This window comes from Enoplosus armatus, chromosome 10 (assembly GCF_043641665.1).
Source record: "Enoplosus armatus isolate fEnoArm2 chromosome 10, fEnoArm2.hap1, whole genome shotgun sequence".
In the NCBI taxonomy this organism is placed as follows: Eukaryota; Metazoa; Chordata; class Actinopteri; order Centrarchiformes; family Enoplosidae; genus Enoplosus; species Enoplosus armatus.
The window spans coordinates 12,624,166-12,635,319 of record NC_092189.1 but is presented as its reverse complement, the minus strand read 5'-3'; the positions used below and the strand labels follow the sequence as shown (position 1 = coordinate 12,635,319).

General features: G+C 40.4%; 1 protein-coding gene across 1 annotated transcript; it reads right to left on the bottom strand.

The window, feature by feature from the left end:
* Positions 1–3,964: 3,964 nt before the first annotated feature.
* Positions 3,965–10,837, bottom strand: slc43a3b (solute carrier family 43 member 3b). The gene is made up of 12 exons (XM_070913434.1): positions 10,651–10,837; positions 10,389–10,518; positions 8,995–9,041; positions 8,807–8,883; positions 7,928–8,020; positions 7,701–7,840; positions 6,983–7,089; positions 6,708–6,851; positions 6,151–6,258; positions 4,840–5,026; positions 4,175–4,298; positions 3,965–4,078 (listed from the first exon to the last, which is right to left on the bottom strand). Exons 1-12 carry the CDS (start codon positions 10,835–10,837, stop codon positions 3,965–3,967), a joined length of 1,458 nt encoding a protein of 485 aa, XP_070769535.1.
* Positions 10,838–11,154: the final 317 nt, after the last annotated feature.

The following is an 11,154-nucleotide window of genomic DNA, read 5'->3' as shown; positions in this document are numbered from 1 at the left end:
GTGTTGCTGACTCCGTCCGTAACCCCCACTCACACACACAAACACACACGCACACGCTCACACACAGTCCTGAAGACCTTATGTGTGGACAGTGTGTGTTTCTGCTAACTGGGTACATCAGGGTCAACCTTGAATACTCTGTCAAAATTGAGTGTTGCCTGTTTTTTTGACGCATTGATCTCTGTCTAGAATTGACTTTCTGAAAGTTTATTGTGTTTATGTGTTGTTTTCTTCTTGCCTTGTCAGAGAACTTGGGTCTCACAAATCGGCCCAATAGAGATATTTTCATTTCTGTTTTACCTGAAATGTGACTGCATGGTAGTACACAGTCTGTTGTTGTCAAGTCTCAATGTCATTAGATGCCAAAATTTTCCACATTCTTCAAATCCAAGTTGTTAAATGCAGCGTGAGGTTGAGATGTGTAGAAGTGTATGAATCAGACAAAATGTGGGTGTCATTTGGGACAGCAAAGGTCTGACAAGACTTTGTTAACAAGATAATGAATCATTTGATATTTACTGACAGAAGAGAAGCTTCTGTGTGTAAAGTTCATATTTGCAAGCAATTTAAGTATACGCCTGTTGAGGCTCTTAAAGGCCTCAAAATTGTAGTTGAATGTTGTGTGGGAGTCTGAATTCATTGTTTCTTTTACGTGATAAATTAACTCAGGATTATTTTTCAGTAAAGTAGAGCCTTGTTGCCTTTCTTTTTCACACATCTGAAATCCCATTTAACTTCAGTTTTACATGACAAACTAAGAGAAGCATAGAGTGTGATTGTGATTGTTCTCACATCTCACTCAAGTCAAGTCAGTTATATTTATGAGACACAAATTTGCCTCAAAGCCTCACACAATCTCTCCACAGACCCTCAATTTAAATAAGGAAAAACTTCACACACACAGAAAAAAACACCTAAACAGGGGGAGAAGGGGGGAGAAGAGCATTTGTGATAAGTTCTGGCTTGCAGTCAGTGTCCCAGTTCATCCCAAAGGTGCTGGATGGTGCAGAGTTTAGGCCTCTGTGCACGCCGACCAAGTTCTTAGACACCAAACTAAACCATTCCTCTATGGACCTGAGTATGTGCACAGGTAAACAGTAAACAGGTAAACACAATAAAACCTAGTTACTTTCCACCACTGAAACAAACCATGAGCTTCAGACCAAAAGTGCACCAAAGTATGTTAACATGGGTGTCCACATACTTTTGTCCATATAGAGTAATTCATTTTTCATGGCATTTGTTTTGCCTCATTAGGAATCACAGTTAATAGAAACATAAAGTCACTGTGTTCATTAGTTAGAGTTAGACCCCAAACTGAGCACCAATAAGCTCGCTGTGTGTGTTGCAGCCTGTTGAGCCATTCATTCATTCAGTATCTGAGATAATTTGCTTCCCCGCAGCAGATGGAAAACACAGCGTTGAGGCTGATGGAGTTAGTTGGCACATTTTGAGTAAGCCTGTCAAAAGCTATGTGTCACGAAGTCATCCTTAGTCCCTGCGACAGATTCAGTCCAATTAAGAAACAACAACTGAACAACATCACATAACATAAGTCACCTCATTAACAGACTGACTTATTTTTATCCTCCACTCCTCCCGCCTTCGCTCCTATTCCTGTCATACATTTGTTCATGCGAGTCTGTATTTTTACATCGCAGAGATACTGAGGTTGTGATCATCGATGACGCAGATGCTAGAAACTGTCACCATGCACATATACATACACACACACACACACACACACACACAACCACGAACTGGATGTGACAGACTTTGGGAGTTGCATCAAGTTTTTCTGGGCTCACTGCGTTGTCTCACAGCAGGTGTACAGAGAACTTGAGAGGGGCTGTTGCGGGGGAGCGTCCCTGTTATTTCAGGTTTAAACTCTGCCAGAGCTTTTTTTTTTTCCCCCTCCAGAGAATTCTGCCCCGTGTGAAACCTCTTCACCACTATCAGGAACAACATGACAACTCCTACCCAGAACTCTGAGAATCTCAGTATAACTGGAGACGCCAGACTGTCCTCTGAGGCTGCTGTGAATCCTGCAGGTCTGGACTTCATTCAAATCAGATTTAGCTTTGTGATCCTGTAACAGTGTTGGACTCACGATGGTCAGTTAAAATATTTATAACAAAATTGCTGGAGCACAACTACAATCTTTTTTTATTTTCCACGTTTCTTTCTCGTAAACACCTTGCGCCTACATTACCCACAATGCAACTTGACCGCTGACAGCTCAGTCAGAGATTTGAGTGTGTCATGCTCATTGCGGCTAATGTAGCTTTGAGCCACTAGCCTCAAGCAGAGATGAGGAGCTACAGAGGTCTGGTGAGCTCAGTTCTTATAACTGCACACCCTCAGATTGCCACAAAAGGCTTTTTACAACTCTTTTCACATATGCAGTAGCAGCGACTCTCCAAGAGCTGTAAACAGGCTAAGCAGACTAATTCAAATTCTAATACAGTTTGCATTTTGACGATAAGACCTTGTGCAGCTGATGTTGCACTAAATACACTAGTCAGTCCAATCAAGTGAAAACATGAAACCAAACACGATTCAAATTCAGGGTTCAGCCTTTAAATACCACTTTAATGTTTATTTTAATAAAACTGGATATTGTATGTCAAGTTCAGCGGTTCTTTCATTCATGGTCTTTTTAAAATATATTCTTACTGGATAACAATTGCATTTTCTCTACCATCTGTAATAGGCAGTTGTCTGCAAGTACATAATTTTTCTCACAATAGATACAAACTGAAATATTCATTCGGGCTAAAATAAAGATTGAAAAGTAATAATGCCCTCTACTACACTACTGAAGTCCATATAAAAAGATACATTTCACTCAGTGCAGCACAATGTTTGCATATTTATAGAAACATAACAACGTCTCCACCATTTGAGTTGGAGAAATACAGTCGACCTAAAACATAAACATACTGGTAAAAATAAAACATATATATTCCTCTTTATAATCCTTTTTCAGTTAAAAACAGAATCCTTCATGACACCAAATTCTTGTCCTGAACTACACAGAAACACTGAACACCTGAGACGTCATGTTACTGTCGGTTAATGTTTGGCACAATAGTGATATGAGGAGGAGCTAACAGCTAAACTAAGAGGCCAGCAGGTGGCAGAACTGTGTTGCTCTGTTTGATGTATCTGAATGAACTCACACAGTGAAGCAATCAGTGCAGAAGCATCAGCTTCATGTTAGCCAGCAAACAGGACCTTTGTCCTGACAGAGGGGCTTCACTGAGCTGTTTTACTCAAAGAAGAGGCCATTACACTGTGCACGTCACTGATCACTCCCAATTAAAACAACACACACTGATATTTGTCACTGCACTCAACATTGTTGGTCCTATACTTTGTTTTAAGATTTAAAATAATACATTTCGTTACACAGAATATAAAAAATGGCAAGAATATAATGTTAAATCATAAGACTGCATAAAACAAGAAACATAAGACACATCACAGTCATGGAAAAATAGAATTAGAGCAGCCAGCAGGAGGAATCTTCTAACTGTAAACAAAACAAACAAAGCTAAAGCTAAGTTTCCAAAAAGCACATTAGCACCATCAGCAGCATCAGCTGAAGAGTGTAAAAAGATGTGATTTATGCATCAGATCACTCAGTGAAAATAAAATGATATTTCCTGGAAATCTCACAAGAGGTAAAGGGTTATGCAGAGCAGCAGGCTGCACACCAGAAGCTCTTAATTATTATGGATACATTCAGTTTGGCTGTGAACGTGCACTATGACTGTATCTGAAACCAGACTTCACTACAGTCTCAAATGCATTTACAAGCACTTGATGTTGCTTTCCAAACAGGATCCATGAGGTAACACAACACAGCCACACGAGCACTATTAATCAAACGAACTGTAGCGGTAACAGTGGTGATGCTAAGGACATTTTAAGTTTGAGTCTTGGTCTCTTTTTACAGACTTTAAGAGGAGGCTTTGCTCTTGGCTCGCTGGGAGGCAAGACGCCGACAGTGCAGGTAGACAGAGAGCGGATGGATGAAGGCGAGCAGGCTGAGCAGCGTCAGACCGATGTTCACCTGCAGACACATGACGGGGGGGAGGAGAGTTCACAGATAAAGATGGTGATAACAGGAGCAGAAGGACCAGAGTTGTATGAGTTATGTGTTACTCACATATAAAGGGTCTCCATTCAGAGCTCCTTTCACCAGGGCAAAGCAGGGATACTGCAGCACAGAAAACACTGCAGACAGAGCCATGACCAGGCCATACAGCTTCCCAAAGTGGCATGACGGGAAACTACACACACACACACACACACACACACACACACACACACACACACACACACACACACACACACACACACACACACACACACACACACACACACACACACACACACACACACACACACACAAAGTGACGACATGGCAAACAGAAGGAAGTGGTGAGTGCAGAAAAGGAGAGATTTTTAAGCATTAAAAACATTCCTTTAACCCACCCATTTCTCATTTACATGACGTATATAAACACATAATAAAGTGTTTGTAAGACACTATAATGTAGTTATAAGCAGATATAAGACAATTTTAAGGGCGTTATTCATGAGTAATTTCTAGAAATGTTTTCATGTATTTGGTATGACACATTTTTATTACATTTCTTATCATTTATAGTTTTATCATTTTAGCAGTCAACAAATAAATGTGTATATTGTGTTATGTGAAGTTCTTTGGGGCATCCTTGTGATAAGGGGTCGATACACAACACCTGCCTCAGAAACACACTTCAGTGTTGTCCACAAAGAGGTGTGTATTTGTGTGTGTCTGATACTCACGCCACACTGATGAAGGCTGCGTTGCCGCCGTAGAGGAAGGAGCGGTTGAGCACCTGCAGGATGAAGGTGAGGTACTGGAGCGGCAGGAACGGGGTGGAAGCACAAACTGAGAACAGCAAACACTGCAGTGCCGTCAGGAAGAGGGAAAGCACAGAGGCCCGCAGGTCTGCCTCATGTTCACTCTCTCCTGCAAACACACACACACGCATGAAAACACACATCTGCTCGTCCTCAGAGAAGAAATAATGACGTGTCCACACAGAGAGAACAGAGCAGTATACAGAAAAGTAAGTACCAAAAGTAAAAGTACTCATTTAGCAGAATGGCCCGTTTCAGAATAATATTATATTATTGGATTATAATTATTGATGCATTAAATGTGTACATTTACACATTTCTTAATTTTAATTTATATATATATATATATGTAACATTTATTACTTTAGCTGGGTAGCTTGTGAATTTCCCCCTGAGGATCAATAAAGTCTATTTATAAAATATCATAATTTATTTGTTGATTATATTCTGCATTTTTAACCTGAATCTTGAAAGTAACTGTTAACTAACGTTTTCAAATAGCAAAAAGTACAATATTTACCTCTGAAATGTAGTGCAGTAGAAGTATAAAGGAGCAGAAAATGGAAATACTCAAGTAAAGTACAAGTACCTCACAATTGTACTTAAGTCATTTAACACAGTTTGTTTGTTTTTAATTATAAAATCTCTTTGGTGGATTTGTGTACACTGACTCTTGGGCATATATTTTATAAATGTTTATTGATGGTTAATAAACCATTAATTAACATTATTATAGAACAATAATAAGCCATCAAAGTCATGGCATTTGCGGTGCCAAGCTATGAAAAATCTTGGCAGTGTTTTTTTTTCTCCACCTGAAAATTGACGCGTGTGTGAATGTGTCATGAGTTTCTCACTTCATAATAAACCATCAGGTCTGCAGTTATTAAACATAAATAATTCATAACGGGTTGCTGCAATAATCACTCATCAGGTCTGGAGTTGTAAGTTCTAATAAATATATTTTGGACCAGATGCTCTGCAGCTCTTTGGTGTCAGTGAAATGGTTGAATTGGGGCTTGATGAATAAAAGCAAAAGCAAGCAAGTTACACAAGTGGAGAACCCAGAAGTTGTTCTGGTCTATAAAGTATTAATAAAAGATTTACTGACCATGAATAAATCCATTACTCACAACTTATAAACCCCTCATAAAGTCTTATGTCTTATGCTCTCACGGCTCTCATAGTTATCATTATCATCATTATGAGTATGTTAATATTAGTGTGTGTTACCTGCAGCACGAGGTTTGCCCTTGTGTCTGTCCATGATGAGGCCGTTCCAGGGAGCGCACAGCACACCACACAGCTGGGTTATAGCAAAGGCATTGATGTACTGACTCACTGCAGGGACACACACACAAGGATAAGATGGTTAGAGGAAAAAAAGACTCAGTTCAACAAGTCTGCCAGAATATGAGATTACAGATCACAAAGTCCACTCTTTAGGCAAATGAGAGAGGATTTTTCATTCTTAATCCCACCACAGCCAATGTTAAACTTTTCTACATTAGCTGTCCTCTTGGTTGTTGGTAAACAATAGAGACACAGTTAGTTCTTTAATAAGATTGAGTACCTTCGATGCTCTACAGCAGCTTCTTGCTCATATAATATTACTTCAGTCATGTCCTCTTAGTTGAAGTATTCATGGAACTCGCCTCGCTTAGGAGGATGACGATGACAGTTTACCAAATAAGGAAGGGTTGCACAAACATCCATCTTGGCTAGGCTGTGATGCAGTGTGTGTTTGTGTGTGTGTGTGTGTGTGTGTGTGTGTGTGTGTGTGTGTTTACCCAACGAAGGCTCTCCCGCCGTCAGCCGCTGCAGCATGGGGTTGAGGGTGCCGATGAAGAGGTAATGTCTGAGCTGCATCACCGACAACCAAAGCAGGTGCCACAGAAAGAACCAGGACAGGAAACACTCACGGAAACTCTTCTCTGAGGAAGACGAGGGTAGAGGAGTGAGATGAATGAAGGGAGAGGACAGAAGACAGTGGAGAAAGAGGACGTGTGATTATTATATCCTGTTAGATCTCACTATGTATTAATCTGTGCCAGTAAACACACACCTTGTTTCACAGGGATGTCTTTGTCTTCGAGTGGCGTTTCCTCTATCATCCTCTCGGCGTTACAATTAGCTGTTGGCTGCTCTGTCTTTGATTTTCCACAGGTTATCCTGACAAAGGTCAAAGGTCACAGTGGGTTAGCCACAGACAAAGGGCACTGTGGGAATTATTTACTGTACAAATGAGGTTTTCAAGTCCCAACCCGCTATGATCACATAAGAGGATATGTAGGATATTTCCAAGGGACGGTGATGTGAAAATAAACTGCTGATTACAAAATGTGTTGTTTTTGCAAGAAACTTTGATTCATCAATTGTTGAATTGTCTAAATTAATTCATCATCAGGTTTTTTGACGTGTAAAACTCGTGTTTTCATATTTTATGGATTTTCATTGAAACGTATGCAGATTGGTTTAAAATGTTTTTTTGACTTTGTGTCCTGTCACACCCCAAAACCTGTTTTTCTTGCTGTAAGAGTGTAAGAGTACACAGATGAATACTGTAAACTGTACACTACACTGATGTGTTTACAGTAAACAAGGTCTTCTAGCAAAGAGCCCCCAAGTAAGCCAAGTCTGGAATTTCATTAATGGCATTGGCAAACAATCACAGATGACTTCATGAACAATTTTCTTTTCTTTTTTTTAAAATAAAAACAGAAAACAATGAGCCCTATTTACACTTGACATATCCCTGAGGCATGTACGAGGTGCTGTCATACCCGTATGTGTAGTGATCAGGTAGCGGATAGGGAATTAACTTCCTGGGCAGCAGGAAGAAAGTCCTGAGCAGGTGAATGACGCCGCAGGCGGACAGAAAGAGGAAGGAGGCGCGGAGAGAGATGCCAGACTCATGTAACAACTGCAGGAGAAGATCATGACAACATGAGATGGTATAAATACATCCAGTAGACTTCATTCATGAGAGCAGCGTGTGCATGTTTCTCACCTTGATGACGAGGAAGAGTGCTGAGGAAGAGTCGAAGGCCCCGTTGTAGAGCGTGATGATGGTGGAGCGATGTGAGCCGAACAGGTTTCCGACCTTCAGGAGTGACATTTGGATTGATTAAAACAATTAATGTTGCATTCAAGTGTCTTTGTGTCTTTGGGACTTTCTTTGAATGTCCTTTTTTTGCCTTAATTAAAGTTAGCTCTTGTTGAGTTGAATTGCCTGTTTGAATATGAGGATATGGTTTTGGACTCATTAAACGTCACAGTTTTCCTCAAGACAACAGAAGTGCACTGAGGGAAGACTCTATCCTTTGTTCGTGTTCAGTGATGACCTGAGGACAGACCTGAATGTTTTCATCTGTTCTGAACTCTGAGATCTCGAACAACACGAAGTCTGTCACTTCCTAAAAAAAGCTCTTACTACTGTGTTTCTCAGTCAGCTTTCCTCAAAAATGGGTCATGGGACGAGTTTGAGTTTGTGATTCTCAATCATGTGTCTTTTCTACTGTACCATTAGTTCCAGAGAGCTAATTCCAGAGTAAACTTTTCATTTCCCACTTCAGAGCAAATATGAACCATCCACTGATTCTGAACCATAAAAAATGTGAATGAAGCATTCACTGGATCCAGCTTCACCAGTTTGAGGATTTGCTGTTTTTCTCTGTTTTACATAATTGTAAATTGAATATTTTGGTGTTTCAAACTGTTTGTTGGACAAAAAAAGTTATTTGAATATGTCAACTTGGGCACTGAGAAACTGTGATGGGCAGATTTCACATTTTTCTGACATTTTATAAATTGATTAATAGAGAAAATAATCGGCAGATAAATCAAAACTGATTTTACATTTTTAAAATCTGAATGACTGCTTCAGTACCTGCATGTTGGTGATCAGAAACAAGATGCCACCCACTGCCAGGAGGGAGAGAGCTGGGAAGAGCAGGTTGGACAAAGCTGACGATGGGGACAGAAAGAAATGGGAAAAATGAGCATCCAAAGCTGTAACATCGTGCTTCCTGTCACTATTTCTTGAGACAATAACAGAGACTGAGACATGTGTGTCACCTGGAGTCACGAAGGCCACCATCAAAGTACCCATGGTGTAAAGAAATCTGGTGGGGAAAAGAAATTCCAGTGTTATCGTTTCATTTTATTCGCTGAACGAAGTAGCAGGCAGGAGAGTGCGAGTGATGTGGAATGTTTTTGAGGGCAAGATTTTACAAAATTAAGAATTTAAGATTTTAAAATTGGTCTTAAAATGAATACAAATCAATACACTGAAGTCACATCACAGTAAACACGTTCCCACACAGATTCTTCTGCTGCTGTTTGGAGAACTTTTGGCCGACTTTAATTTCCCGTCCTAGGCTAAGAGCCATCCTCATCTCCACTTGCTGCCTCTTGTCAAACTATTTGCATTCCTTGGCCTTTGGTTTTCCCTCCACCCTCTTTTAGTGGAAACATATGGATGGTCTTAGTACCAGTTTGTTATTGTGGATTTAGACATATCTGGGGCAATGAAGTGGGCAGCGATGTGTGTGTGTGGTGTTGTGTTATATGATATGAGACTGTAGCAAGGACTTCTTAGTCACGGGGTGTGAACATCTGCAGTAAAACACATTACTTTGTGACATTCCTCCATGAACTCTGGTGATTAATAGTCCTGAGGTTTTTATTTCTTAATTATTCTCTCCCTTTTCCTCTTTCCAGTTTCAGTGTTGTAAGGTTCTGGTATTTCACTGCCCTTTACTGCTTTGTTTTCTTTACGGCTCCCTTTTCTCATAAAACATGTTCTATACATTCTGCCTTGCAAAGTGTCAGGCTTTGGTATGTAAGCTGCATCTCCATCTGTGTGCCTGGAGACCTCAGCTATGTTACATAACATCCCTCAAGGGAGCTATTCTGTCTGTACCTCTTCTTGTCCTTTTTACTCCCCCCCCACATCTCCATGTGAGAAAACAGCTGTTATTGTAAACAAACAGATTTGGGAAATACCACAGACAGACTGAAATGACAGCAAACTGCACAGAGAGAGTCACAGCCAGCAGCAGAAAGATGAAGAGGCCCTTGTGTCTTCGGTGATAATGTGTTTGGTTTAATAAAAACAGCTTTGTTATGTTTAGTTTTATTGCATCAGGCAAAGCAACCTGTTACAAACACAAATAATTATTTTTAAGTTTATTCGTTTTTCATCTGAAGGATGCATGAGTTACTTTGTGGTAACCTTTTCAAAGTCAGTGTCATATGTCAGAGCTAGAGCTATCAGTTCCAGGTTGAAAGTAAACTACATTAGTTGGAAAAGTCTGAGCAGATTAAAATGTATTAATATTACAATTAAATGCTTAATTCTGACACACAGAGAGAGTAACTTTTTTGGTGAGAAATTAAATAGGAAATCTTTTAAAACCATTGACCGTTTACTCTTGAGTCATTAAGGTTGTTGTTGCTGTTGGACTCACATTCCAAAGAGCCGAGCCACTGTAGTACCAAACCGGTCAAAGAGGAAACCATTGGGCAGCGTCAGGAAATTGTTCATGAAGGAGGCGATAGTGAAAACAAGCGAGAACTGTTCGTCCTGTCCGCTGCAATCTGTAGACACATGAAACATAGAGAAAGAGAGACCCAAAGCTTGAGCGTTAAACTTTTGCAGCATAAAATGATTGGATAACTTCTACAAGCATTCAGAATTCAAAGTAGTGGAGGTGAGGATATCAAACTGACCTAACACCTGCGTTGCATTGACTCCTGTGGTGTTGACGCACAGAGAGCTGAAGTAGCCCTCCGTCTTCAGGACAAAAACAAGTGAAGCCCATCCGAACACGGCTCCAGCGAAACACAGACACTCCAACAGACCTGTGGCAAAGGTGAGGCGGCGTCGCACCACCAAGCTGTTCTCAAGCCCCGCCATGGTCCCACACACTCACACAGGCAGACAGTTCACAAACACTATGTTTTCACCTGCATGGACATAAATGCACACAAGCACATAGGTGGTGTCTGTCACTGCACCTGCCAAAAGAAAAGAAAGAGAATGAGAAATCCCTCATTTTCATAAAAAGAAATCCGACCTGCATGACACGTCCAAATGGAAAAATCTTAAAAGTTGCACGAGCAAGACATGAGCTGCAACTGGAAACATCTGGGGGGAAAAAATTCCTGCTTGAGTCCAGAACAAAAAAAAAGATGGACTTCTGCATAAATTCAGAAGTTAGATAACAGAAGAAA